This window comes from Volvox carteri (assembly GCF_000143455.1).
Source record: "Volvox carteri f. nagariensis unplaced genomic scaffold VOLCAscaffold_54, whole genome shotgun sequence".
NCBI lineage: Eukaryota > Viridiplantae > Chlorophyta > Chlorophyceae > Chlamydomonadales > Volvocaceae > Volvox > Volvox carteri.
Genome location: NW_003307597.1, coordinates 644163 through 657652, shown reverse-complemented (window position 1 = coordinate 657652; position 13490 = coordinate 644163). Strand labels below are relative to the sequence as shown.

Below are 13490 nucleotides of genomic sequence, written 5' to 3'. Positions count from 1 at the left end.
CGCTTGACCATTAGGTCGTGATGTCCACCGCCTCCGCGCAGCGCAGTGCTCCCCCGACGATTGACAGGATCGGGTGGTGGGGTCCCACTCCGTCCCAGCCCCGCCTTGGGACATTGAGCGCGGTGAAAGAGCGCAAGCGCGCCCAGAAGTCCACTACTGCCCGAGCGCGGGCGTATTCCAGGGGGGTTGCTGCTGCTGTTGCTGTTGCTGCTGCTGTTGCTGCTGCTGTTGCTGCTGCTGTTGCCGTCCCCGGTCCCGCGATGGGCCCCTGCGTTTGATCCTCGAGTACCGGCGCGTTCAGCGGCGGCCCCTCGTGCGGTCTCACTCCGTTGGCCAGGTGAAAGAAGTCCGTTATCCGCCGCTGTTGGGGCCCTTGCGCCTGGATCTGTTGCGCTTGCTCTGGCTGTTCTGTCGCGGGGTTAGCCGCCCTTTCCAGTCGCCTTCCGGCTGCTCGCAGACAGCACCTGCCTACCTCCATAGCAGACAGGGCTGCCAGGGCGATCACATCCCAGGGGGCCTGCTCGCAGCCGGTCGGGGCTTGGACCAACCACAGCTGCTTCCGGGTGATGCCGCCTGTCGCTGCCTCCTGGGAGGGCTGTACGTGTCGATCAATCTGCTCCCGGACAGCTTGTGCGACGGGGCACTCCCAGAAGTGGTGCATGCGTGGGGAGCAGTGCTGGTTGCTGGCGTTGCCGAACCCTCCACACCCACAGCGCTCCGGCACCATGCGGGCCAGGTGCGTGTTGCCGGGCAGGGGGATGCCGTCCACGGCGAGCCGCCACAGCGTTTCTTTGTTCTCGTTCTCCCACCGCACCCCCGACCACAAGCGGGCTTGCGTCGCCCTGAAGCGGCTTGTTTCCGCTGAGGAGGAAGGTGCCGTTCCCTGCGGGTCCAACGCTTCTTGCACAAATGCTGCCATCAAGCGTCCCCGTTTCTCCTCGGTGGCCCCGCATTGCAGCTGTGTCGCTAGGCGGACCGTCAGGCGTGTGAGTGGGACGGTTGTTGTGCCGCCCGGTATCTGCCATCCGACCCGCTTTAGGATCATAGCCATCGCCTGAGTGCTGTTGGGGGTGCTTGGAGCCGCCATATCCCCCGCCGTTGGCCTCTCTGGCTGCTGCTGTTGGGGTTGCTGCTCATGCGGCTGCGTCTGTAGCTGTTGCTGCGGCTGTTGCGGCTGCGGCTGATGCTGTGTCTGTAGCTGTGGTTGTGTTTGCAGCTGTTGTGGCTGTACCTGCGGCTGTGGCTGCGGCTGAGGCTGCGGCTGTAGCTGCGGCTGTGGCTGCGGCTGTGGCTGCGGCTGTGGCTGCGGCTGTGGCTGTGACTGCGGCTGTGGCTGCAGCTGTGCCTGCGGCTGCGGTTGCTGTTGCTGTTGGGTTTCCACTGCTCTTGCAGCTTCGAGCCAGGCCGGGTTGATAGCGCCATGTAGCGTCTTAAGGGCTGCCAGGGTCGCTGACCTGTCCCGCGTGGGTGCTGGGGTTGATGGGTCGAGGTGTGTCCTGACCCATTCGGGCCAGGTCGACCTGGGGAGGGAGGCCACTCGAGTATGCACCGCTAGGTCCCAGACCCGCACTAGGTCGCCCACCGTTTGCAGTTTCCTGCATGTAGCGATCCCCACGAAGTGCGTCTCCAGGCCCGGGCGGCGGTTCAAACTGTCTGGGTCTGTCTCGCCGGTATTGGGGAGCAACGGGTTACCCCACAACGCGGTTGCCCAGCACCACGGTCCGGGGGACAGGGGGCTGGTCTCGATATCCCGGAGCGGTGGTAGGTGTCCCAGGGCGCCCACAATCCGGCTGATATCCGTGGGTAGGTCGCTTCCGCCGAGTCGGGGACCGGCTTGGCTGGCGGTCGTCAGGGCCCACGGTTGGAAGGCGGGGTGGGTGAGCAGCATATAGGCGGAGAGCGTCCGGACCCAGGGATGGAGGCCGCCATCTGCCCTCCCGTGCCCCCCGGTACCACCCGTGGTTCCTGCAGCTCCACCTGTCCCTGGCCCACATGACGCGTTAGATAGCCCGAGGGCCGCTATGATGAAGCGCACAGCCCATACCGCATGCCGAGCCTGGATGTGTTGCTGGAGGGGCAGCAGGCCAAAGCCTCCAGCCGACGGGTGGCCGGTCAAGAGATCCTTAGGCACCCCTGTCAAGCGGCGGCCGGGGTCTTCTGGGCCCTGCTGCCGGTCGACGAGGCGGGCCGTTAGGCGTTCTATTTCGTCCAGCGTACGGTTGGGGGGCGGCCCACCATGCTCCATGTGCCAGGTGACTGTCTGCATTCCGTACACCGATGCCGCTGTGGCTCGACCGAATGCTGATAGCGGGAAGCGCGAGAGCCGCTGCAGTCGCTGTATGTATGTATGTATGTATGTATGTATGTATGTATGTATGTATGTATGTATGTATGTATGTCTGAATATGCACATGAAGATACGTGTGTATGTGTGTCTGTCTGTATGTGTGTGATAAAAATATGTATAGTAATAACTATGCATCAATTATATCAGTTTTTTCATGTCACTTAAAAGAGAAGACGTGAGATGACATCGCGATATGGGTAAGGGATACATGCGGTCCGTATCCGCTGCACGCCAGTGTGTGTATGTCTGTATGTGTGTATGTATGTGTGTATAGTGTTTTGAAGGTGCTGAAGGTTGTTTTGGAGCATCATCACGTACGGCAGTTCGTACAACATTGATCTATCCATGCCGCAGATCCCGCCGCCATCACGAGGCAAGCCGGCCCCCGGTACGGGCCATCCGGGAGCTCGCTTTTCACGGCAAAACCGTACGGCAGCAGTCGAGGTCGCTGCCGTACCTAGCATCGCAACCGACGGCTCCTGGCCGCGTGCCGCGGCGCTCGGCGGTGCAGCGGCGGCGTATGCGGCGGCGGAGGCGGCGGCGGAGGCGGCGCCGTCGTACGCGGCTGAGAGGCAGCTGTCGTCCGAGGGTGGAAGAAGAAGTAGAAGCAGAAGGAAGGTTATGGATAGCATCGAGGCGGAGGCCGACGGGGGAATTGCATTCGACTCCGAAGATGGCAGGAGCGTGTTTGGTTACGTTGAAGATCCGTACGACATGTTTGGTGTGGAGGAGGGTTTTGACGGCGATGCGACCGCTGCTGAACACGACAACGGCGGCGGCGGCAGCGGCAGCGGCAGCAGCATTTGGCATTCTCCCGCGGGTGCCGGTGCCGCTGTCGTACCCACACGGACGAATCGAGAACTGAAGTTGAGAGAGTTGAAGTTGAGGGAAGGTGTTGGGGGTGCGGAGGACGTAAACGTGTACGGCGGTGAGGTGTACGGCAATGGGGTAGAGCCTGGCGGCGGCAGCGGCGGCGGTGGGGAATTAGAAGAACCGAATTTGGGGGACGAGCTCCGGCGGCGGCGGCGGCGGCGGCAGCAGCAGCGGCACCAATGACTGGTGCGCCACCGGCCAGGACCCGAAGGGGTCGACTAGAGTAAAAAAGCCGAACTACCTTTACGTAAACATTTTTTTACTGATAGTATTTTGTTAGTGGAAAGCTTTCCTTAGTGAAAAGAGAGGAGCTTTTCATAGCTAGGATATCGATGAGGCCGCGGGGCCCCCGCACGACCCTCTTTTTTGATTGGCATGGCTTAGGTTTGCTTGGTCTGGCCTGATGGGGAAATCTTTGGCTTCCCGCGGGCCGTGGCTTTGGCTGGCCAGGCGCCCCCCGGCCTGAAAACGCATCCTTGACTCACCCCATCGTGAATCCCATACCAACCGCAACCACAACCGCAACCACGACCCTCAGCAGCAATGACATACATACAAGCCACTCAGCTCACCGCCACACACTCTGCAACAGCTCCCGCAGCCCATCCATGCCAACTGCACCACAGCAAGACTGCCCTCCTTGCCTTCTGCTCTGCTCCGTCTCACGAACAGCACATCTCATACATGTCCGACTGGCGATGGGGAACTGGGTTCGCGCACTACCAGCAGGCTATGGATGCTCAGGTGGTGTTCATTGGATGGAGGTCGCGCGTTCATGGATTCGTGTGTGTGTGTGAGGGTGGGTGGGTGGGTGGGGGTGGGTGGGTGGGTGGGGGTGGGTGGGTGGGTGGGGGTGTGTGTGGGTGTGGGTGTGTGTGGGGGGGTTACATGGTTGGGGGTGCGTGCCCCATACCTGTAAAACTACCCATATGAGCCGAAGGCCCAAGGGCAACATCTATTCGCCTAAAAGCCACACCACACATGAGCCCAGACTAGCGCCCAAAGGGGATAACTGTATTGCGAATTCATATTGACGCCTTAGCCAAGTTCATACATCACTCCAAAGCCGCCACACCCCGCCCGCGCAGCTATCCATAAAAATGAGCCTGTAGTCCAAACACGACACCGTTCCTTCACTTGCAGCCCAGTGCCGTACAGCCTCCCCAAACTTGAGGATTCCCGCCGACTCGGCCTCGCTGGTAGGTGGTTATCTCTTCGGTATGCAGTGTAAGAAGTTGCGACAACTGAATGTGCCTGAGCGGTGCCTTATGTGCATGACCCCTTAACCTGTAACCTCATGGTTCTGGCGAAACTGACCTGAAAGAATGCTCTATGAGGGAGCGACGCCGGGGAGAAGGCAGCAATACATTATGTGGCCCCTATCGGGATCGAACCGATGACCTTGGCGTGCCCACATCTATTAGCACCACGCTCTAACCAGCTGAGCTAAGGGGCCCTGACTTGCGTGGTAAGTCAACTACATTAATATAATAACGCCTCAAGGTAGAGGTGGAGTACTGCTCCTTCTTGCCGCCTCTATCCCCTGCCGCCTCCTCCCCTGCCGCCCCCTTCCCTGCAGCTCCTTCCATGCAGCCCTTCTCCCCTGCCGCCTCCTCCCCTGCCGCCTCTATCCCCTGCCGCTCCTCGCCTGCCGCCTTCTCCCCTGCCGCCTTTGCTCCTGCCGCCTTTAGATGGTTAAAGGTGGCCCAACGGGGCAGACATGTCAACCTGTATGGCAGGCTGTCGAGTGTGGGAACAGCAGCCACACGCTGCCTTTCCTCTTTCATTCCTGTGCAGCCGGGTATCAAAGCCGCCATGAAGTGGTCCAAATCACCCACGACGTCTGCCTCAACTGCTGCTAGCCGACCCGGAGCGCCTTACCGCTGATCTGCAAGAGGCGGGGCCTGGAGGGCTGCTGCTGGTGGTCCACCGCATTCTCTGGTCCGCGCGTGCTCTGCTTTCCGCCATCTTTTGGTGCTACAATGCAACATTCAATTACCTTCAAACAATTTTGTAATCGCTACGTTCAAACTGCTGCTTACATGTATAAAAAATTTGGTGATACCTGGCATTCCATACGCGGCGTTCGACGCCCCCACACCTGTGGCTGACTGACGCTGCTGGATACACACACCGCCTGCTTGCCGGCGCGTTTTCCACCATGCAACGTGGTCCTCCCTCCACCCACCCTAAACATGACTGACGAAGCAAGACGGTGCAAGTCGGAGCCTGAACGTAAGGGAGCTGTTCCGCCCCATTAGATGCCCAAACCAGGGCTTTTCACCAGAGCCTTAACCTAAGCTCCTGCCCTGTCCCCCTACCCCTGCCCTTCTAACCCTGCCCCTCTGCCCCGCCCCTGGCCGTTGCGGCGGGCCACTAATCGTCAAGTTCAAGTTGCTGCTAAGCGGCTGCGGCCCTGCAGCGTTTCGCGAGCTGCCGGAGGAGTGTCCCCACTTGCTGGTGCCCGCGAACACGGTGGCACCCATGCTGCTCACCATGCAAGGCCTCCATACACTGCCGAGCTGCCTGTTTGAATGCCACTTCTCCTCAGCTTCTGACGGCCGCTGTGGTAAACCAGCAATCCGCCCAAGTCCTTGCAACCAGGCACTGCATGCATGAGTTGAAGCGCCTCCGGTCACACCATGGAGGCTCCCCACACGTTGCACACATCGGCGACCTCTCGGGTGTTGGTCTAAACCAGTATCATCGTCTTCTCCCGGCCTTGCATACATGCATCCTAGGTAACTGAGTGCTACCGCCACCGCCAAGGCCGCGGATGTCCGCCTCGCCTGCCTGGCATTGGAAGCTGTCAAACCGGCTATGCTAAGGAGGTGATGGACATTGCAGCTGAAGTATGGCAGTGATAGCCATGTTTGCAAAGAGAGTGTGCAAGTACCACGGCCACAACGGATCAAACTTTATTCTGTTTTATCCATTGCACACTCTTGGACCACCACTGGAAGGTGCTGCTGTGGGGGTGCTATTGTCGTACTCTGGATTTTCATCCGGAAATGTACGATATGACACTTACAGCTTGAGCCCTCGGCTCGTATTAGGGTGGTTTGCAGGTACGGGGAACGCACCCACGACCATGTAACAACAACAGCTTACAGTTGCAATGACAAAGCCATCCCAAATCCCAATAAATAACTAAGGACCGAACGGAGCGGAGCCGAGATGAGGTCTGTGAACCTACATGTGCATGACATCACCAAGCCTCGGGCGTACATGTGCACGATGTCACCTTCTGTTTGCGCAACTGAAAACGGCCTAGTAAAACGTTGCTCGCCAAGCCTGGCAAGGATGTTAGATTGCCTAACGTACTGCGCGTTTATTGCCCTTAAGCCCCGTTTATTGCCATCTCGCATGTGTTCAGCAAGGTACTACAACAATATGCAGTGCGCGCAGAAGCGTGTAGACCTGCGGGAAGTGGCCAAGCACTTCACATTGCCACCAGGGGTTGCGAGGGTGCGCTGCATCCTATCTATGGAGCGTCGGGTCGGTGTATTCAGGCAGAACTGGCAATGAGCTGGCAGGCAGGGGGTTGATATGACATGTATTGTATACACACACACACGGAAAGTGTGGCATGTGGAAGGTAGGGTGATGTGGGGAAGAGACAGATGGCGGCGGCATTGTCATCAGCATCAAGGAAACTCTGCAAGTATGTACACACAGCTCAAGCATATGAGAATATATAGTGCAACACCGCTCCATAGGGCTGGACTCAGTGTGAGAGGCTGCTGGCTGACCAGTCATCTTGAGCAGCTAGCATGGAATGGAACACCGGCGCCGATGCGCATTATCATGCATTATTGTCAAGATGGTACGGGGCCGCAGGTCTTTGCACCAGCAGGTGTCGTATGTAGGATTGCCATGCCCTGCTCCTCTGTATCACACCTAACGAGCGTGTCAGTGCCCCGCTGCTGCCTCTGGTATTCTACATACAATGCCAAGTAGGGTGTGCTGCTCGCTATCCCCCAAGGAACCTTTCGGATAAAGTGTGCGTACATAATCAGCAGGAGCATGCAGATGTCATTTTTGGGCGATGCACATGCACTGAAGTACAAGGCCTGCCGCACCAGGTAGCAAGTAATCGTTTTTGCTCAAGCCGGTGATGCACTCCCCATTGCGATTTGTGCGCGGCCATGGCTGCTTGTCCTGCGTTTTCAGCCCTTACTGTACATCCTGAAACACGCGATTGCCTGTCATCGGCAGGCTGCCTCGACCCCCACGTCCCTCCTCTCTCTCAACAGCACCACGCGAATCGGTAGGAGCGCCCATCCAGCCCCCTCTCTTCATCTTAGGGTTCTTCGTGGATGCAGCATGTCATACTGGTCCAAAGGATCACAACTGCAACCAGCTAAAACAATTACAACCGTAATCACAACCGCACGTGATGTAACTTAGCCATTAAGTATACCCTTCACTCGAGTTCTTCCTAACAGGCTATTAAATCTTTTGCGAAGCGATACAAAGCTCCACAGCTCGACGCATACAAAGCAATGACCAGTGACACCGATGATAACGTTACGATCAGTCATAACATCTCCCTGCTTTACCGCCAGCAGGGTTACCAGCCCTACCATCATCATAAGTATATACTCGGTGCACAGCAGCCGTTTGCACAGCTCCCACCGGTCCCCATGCACCTGAGTAATTACCATCCACCCGCACTTGCTGTCGCAGTCATCTTGCTTCTTTGAAGGTAATGAAAGACAAGCAAGTCGCTGCCCACGAGCCCCCGATTGGAGCTGCTCCGGGCCGGGGACCTCGAGCCACCTGCAGTCCAAACCACAACCCCCTCTGCATCGAGGCCGCTTGCAGCGCACAGACTCAAAGAGCAACCCTCCTCCTGCCACCCGTCACCTGCAGCCCCATTGCAGCACCGGCAGTCGCTACAGAGGAGAGCGAGTATGAATCACCTGCCACGCGTAGCGTCAGCTCCAGGAGAGCGCTCTGGAAGCCGCGTACTAATCTGTCATCTGGTAGCGCACACACTCAAAGCGTAGCAGAAAGGAGTGTTTCGTCTTCTGCTTGTCATTGCGAGCCTACATGAAGGCAGCAAGTCAAGCCTGCTGGGCATAAATTTGCCACCTTCGTTCGGGGTAGGCCCGACCCGACCCAGTTGGAATTCCATAAGGCCCAGTCCTCCACGTGTAACATAGGTCAACTCGGCTGTATGCCCCGGGATGTATCTGACTCAGATGCCTCATGGCTGGGATGCCGCCTGACTGTCCAGGAATGTCCAGGCGAGGCGCCTGACTCCCGCTTTTCGCGGCCCCAACTACATTCTAGTAGTGGTCCACGGGGAGATCTCGTGACCCAGGTCTTGCCCCGTCGTCTGCTTGGGTGGGCGTGGTTGCGGTGCCTGTGGTGTGCAGGGTTGCGTGCTTCCTACTGCTTCGGCGCTTGAACGATGAGATTAAATGTCATCAGCAAGACGGCAAAGTAGAAAAGAAAATTGAGACCCCAGCGGTCAACGCCAAAGATAGCAAAAGGTGCGACGGCCGCCTGCCAGGCTGTACCTGCTATCGATAGCGCGGTCTTGCCGTACGAAAGCAGCTCAAAGAGCGTTGGGCCCTGAGGGTAGGAGGATGAGACAGTTGCAGCAAACGTTTTTAGGCCGCAACCAAATGCCTCCGTTGCCTTCAAACACCCAACGCCAGGATAAGCTTGCTTCAGCCGTTACATTACGATTTACTGCCCCATGGTACATGCTTGCGCTTGCGATAGTGCAGTGGGTGCCTCTGTAATCAGTGCTGTAGTCCGCACACCCTTCCCAAGCGCCTGCTTACTTTCAGCGCCGAAACTACTGCAGAGGTATCTACGTCGATTGCGGGAAGCCCCCTCGAGATCACGTCCGATGTAAGGTAAGATGACGGAAGGTAGCATTGTTTCAGTCGGAAGGTATGATGGTAGCGATTTGGTGTGGGCACCCTCGTTCCAACAGTTCCCCAGGCTGTCTGTGGCTGGGGACAGGGCCGCTGCAACGTTCTGCTTGATAGACAACCTACGTTCTGCATGGTAAAAGCGAAGCAGAAAGATCCGAGTTGCAGTCAGATATCCTGGTATGTCTGCTGCAGCAAAATCGAATGGTCAAATAAGAAAGTGCAGCACCACAGGTCTTGAGATACCTGAAGACTGGTTTAACAGTATGGAGCTACAAGCTAAACAAAGTGTATTGCTACGAGTAAGTATGTAATTAAGTTCAAGACTTCAGTTGACCTCGTTTATTGTGTACGTCAGCCTGTTGCCCTGCCAATCAGGCAACGTTCTTGTGACTTATTCGTCTGATTTAAATAGACATATACAAGCTCATTTACAGTGTGACACGTTTCGCAGCTTATTCATGCATGTTATTCATGCTGTGGAGAAGCACTGGACATCACGCACATACCTGCTGCATTATTATCGCCAACTAGACTCCACCCGTAACCCTTGTCTGTTATGTGCGTTTTTTATAGTGGGCGGTGCAAGCAGGAGCTGATTTAAAGGCAGAGGCCCCTGCTCCCCCGGGGGAGGCCGGAGGCGTTGTAATAACTCTTGCAGCGACTGCTCCTGGACAGGGAGAGTATTACCGAAGTCCTTAGCATGGGGGATGTTGGCGCTTATGTGCGGGGTTCCACAACTCAATAAAGCTCCAGCTTTACCTGTTCCTCAAGGCACAGCCACGCTCTACAATCGGACGCTGTGATCTTGTCCTTGCCACGGAATTGTAATTGATCTATGGCTTCCGAACGTTATGAACGACGGCATTGCATTGGGCGCGGGTCTTTTGGAGACGTTTATGAGGGGTAAGTCCAGGGTTTTGCGGCTTCAGGAAGATCCTTGTATAGAAGTTTGTGCATGGGCTATGTCATATCGCGCAAAGTTGAGGCCCGGTCGCAAATGGCGTGCCGCTGACCTGTGGCATTCTCTGGCACGCAGCGTCGACACGGAAACGGGGAATCCGGTGGCCATCAAAGTAATTGATTTGGAGAACGTGTGAGTACGAGGGTATGTAAATCGACATCAGCTAGTCTTGATTCACACAATCACGTTAATCGGTATGCCTGACTCAACAGGGAAGATGATATACAAGATATACACAAGGTAGGTCTGCAGGAGGTGATTGAGTAAGGGTTACGCCGTCCTAAGCTTTGTCCCGCACTTTGGTTACACCTGCGCCGCCTTCCCACCGTGATTACACCTCCGCCATACCCAACCTTAATTCCATCACTTGCGCACACAGGAAATCCAAGCACTTGCCGGCTGCAAATGCAAAAATATTACAGAATACTATGGTTCTGTGGCACCGCCTGGAACCGCGGAGCTGTGTATTATCATGGAGCTCATGGCATGCTCCGTTTCTGACCTGGTAAGCGTCGAACCGAGTGCTCGCTGCTTACTGATCAGGCCGGGATGCATAGCGGGTGGGAACGTAGGGGGAAAACCAGCATCTGGGTCTTGGACATAAGGGCCGACATGACCAGGCACTCAGCCTTATGTCCGTGTCGCTCCAAGTCGTCTCCAAGGGGAAGCCAACGCGGGCAGAAAGGCAGCAGCAGCAGCCTCGCCCAAGGGCATCATTGGACCGCTGACGAATCAGATGCGGTCGTTTGGAAAAACTCTAGGCGCCTAGCGATTGTCTATCTACCAATCCAAATCATGGGGCGCCACGGGTATATCTACTACGATGTGGACACCACCCGCACCCCAGCCACAGCGCCACTTCCTTCGTATTCACGTCGCCGCTACACGTCCCCTAATGAGTCGTGGGAGACGTTGGCTTACAGAGTTTACTGCAAGGGCGCAGTGGGCAGGTGGCACGGCAGCCAGGGGCCGTCGCGGTGGTCCTTATGGTTCGTGCTGGTTGTCCTTCTCTGAATGTCCTTCCCCCCTATCCATCGGCACCGCTCCCCCAGGTTCAGCACGGTCCTCTAGACGAACCTTGTATTGCGTACATCCTGTCTCAGGTGAGGGTGCGTGTGAGTCAGTCGTGCAAGTGCAGGCGTAGCGTTTAGTATGTAGCCTGCACGCACGCATGCACGCATGCAGGCGTGCATGCAACAGCTGGAAATGGCGCATATCAAGCTTTTAAGCTCTTGGTCGGAGCCGTTCGTACGTGCATTGGGCTTGGGCGCAATGTCGCAAGTCGCAAATGGACTTGCCCCTAGACCAGACCTAGGAGAGGTCGCGGCGTGCAAAGTCTGCGGCATTTGCAGCTTATTTAGTCTAAGCTACAACGTAACTGGGCTTAGGTGGGCTAGGACAACGTGGCTTGAAGCAAAACGGAGCGAATGGAAATGATATCGCGTATTCAGGTGGACACACGGTAATTTGCGTCCCGCCGCTGGCCCCGTTTTGCTTTAGGTTCTTAACGCCCTGGTGTATCTGCATTCGGAGCGCCGCATCCACCGCGACATAAAGGTATGTGTCAGACGCGCATGCGAGGGCTTGACTTAGCTTGGCCCTGTCATAATCCGCCGGGCTTTGCTTGGTCTTTACTTTAGTGTTGGGGAGCGGGAAATGAACACTCTGCCTGTTTGTGTGTGAGAGTTTCTGCAACGTAAAAGGCGACTTTGCTCTGACCTTTGGGGTGCTCTCTCGTTTGCAATTCTGTTGGTTTTGTGAAACCCTAGGTCCCCATCGGTCAGCAATTTGGATGTCGGGCTGTCATGTCCGTAAAACACTGTCCATCCATCTGACGCATATGAACGCTGTATCTTCTAAAGCATTACCCAACCCCAATCTCTTGCTCTTGGCACATCGCTCTCCAGGCCGCAAACTTGCTATTGTCTCGGACCGCCGAGGTGAAAATCACCGATTTTGGCGTATCGGGTCAGCTGACGGGGACCTTGGGTTACCGGCGAAAGACCTTTGTGGGCACACCCTTTTGGATGGCGCCGGAGGTAAGGGAGCTTTTCGGGATCGGGGGGAGCCTATTTGGGCGTAAGGTTCAGGGCTCCAGCAGGTGGCGATGACGGGCATGCGTTTTCATCATACCAGACGAAAGTCTCAATACTCTCAAGGGCTGATGACGGCGGGCCCTTTCGTCGCTTCGTTGAGGTTGAGCTCAATATGACTTCAGGTACAGGACCGTCATGTTGAGGAGGGGGAATCGTGTTCGGTATCGGAACCGGATTCGTGTGGATCGGACTCGGCTTGAGTCGCATACATTTGGGACAGTTACAAGCAAGCCGAGGAGCTCTCAGTGCCGGTGCATGCCGTCATTGCTGCCGTTTCATGATGTCACCGTTGCCGTGTGCCGCATGCCGGCGGGATATTAGAAGTAATTCCCCCATCTAGTGCCCAATAATCTCCAGCCAATCCCGCACCCGCTGGCCTTTGCTCATTCCCTCTACTTGCATCCATCACGCGGAAAACACTGCTGCTGGCTCGTACCCTAGTCCATGGTTTTCGCTCTGTGACCCCCAAAACCGTCTATCCCTGGTATCAGCTTCACGCACCTGTGGTTCGTCTTTATCCCCCAAAACCTGCATGCAGGTCATTGAAACCTCGGAGGAAGGCTACAGCGAAAAGGCTGATGTGTGGTCTCTGGGTATTACCACCATAGAGATGGCCACCGGCGCGCCGCCGCACGCCGCTCTGCACCCCATGCGGGTGCTGTTCCTCATCCCCACTAGGCCGCCGCCCCAGCTTGAGGGCGACTTTTCGCCCGAAATGAAGGATTTTGTGACGAAGTGCTTGCAAAGAGATCCCGGCGCCCGGCCGGCGGCAAAGGTGAGTCAGACCGACGGGGCAGGCAGGGTTGGACGGCATTGGAGGTACCGGTGGACCTGTGCCATGCAGCTCAACAGGAATGGACAAGGGCTGGAATGGTTTTGATAATAGCACGCCGACAAAAGGGACGCCCAAGGCTTGGATTTACAACAAGCTCCTTGACCAAATCCTCACATACGTTGTGAGTTCACACAGGAGGTAACCTATGTGTTGGCCTATGCTCCTGTCGCTCTCATCCGGCTTCTGTGTTGCGCCACAGGATCTGTTGTCTCACCCCTTCCTCGTGGGGGCCGTAGAGCCGCCTGATCATCTGCCCGCCATGGTTCAGGAGCTTGTACGGCATAAGAAACCCTTGACTTCGCGGCGTGACGTGGAGGACTCGATGGCTGCGTGCGGCACTATGCCGGCATGGGACTTCGGGACTATTGGTCGTAAGGCCGCGGCGGCGGCAGCAGCCGCCGCCGTGCCCACTGGCACGGTACGAGCCGTGGCGGCCGCAATGGCCGCGGTCGGCAGCGGTGCTACCATTCGGAACGGCGACCCG

The 13490-nt window shown here is 56.9% G+C and overlaps 2 protein-coding genes across 2 annotated transcripts; both read left to right on the top strand.

Annotated features, from left to right (window-relative positions):
• Positions 1–6457: 6457 nt before the first annotated feature.
• VOLCADRAFT_96700 (uncharacterized protein) lies at positions 6458–9251 on the top strand (the record flags this gene model as incomplete). Its single annotated transcript, XM_002955745.1, has 6 exons — positions 6458–6688; positions 7477–7490; positions 8096–8159; positions 8522–8721; positions 9025–9093; positions 9203–9251. 6 exons carry the CDS (start codon positions 6458–6460, stop codon positions 9249–9251), a joined length of 627 nt encoding a protein of 208 aa, XP_002955791.1.
• Positions 9252–9949: 698 nt separating this feature from the next.
• VOLCADRAFT_66196 (uncharacterized protein) lies at positions 9950–13051 on the top strand (the record flags this gene model as incomplete). The annotated part of the gene is made up of 8 exons (XM_002955744.1): positions 9950–10017; positions 10151–10207; positions 10288–10315; positions 10455–10580; positions 11128–11178; positions 11576–11632; positions 11983–12114; positions 12710–13051. 8 exons carry the CDS (start codon positions 9950–9952, stop codon positions 13049–13051), a joined length of 861 nt encoding a protein of 286 aa, XP_002955790.1.
• Between the last annotated feature and the right edge of the window lie 439 nt (positions 13052–13490).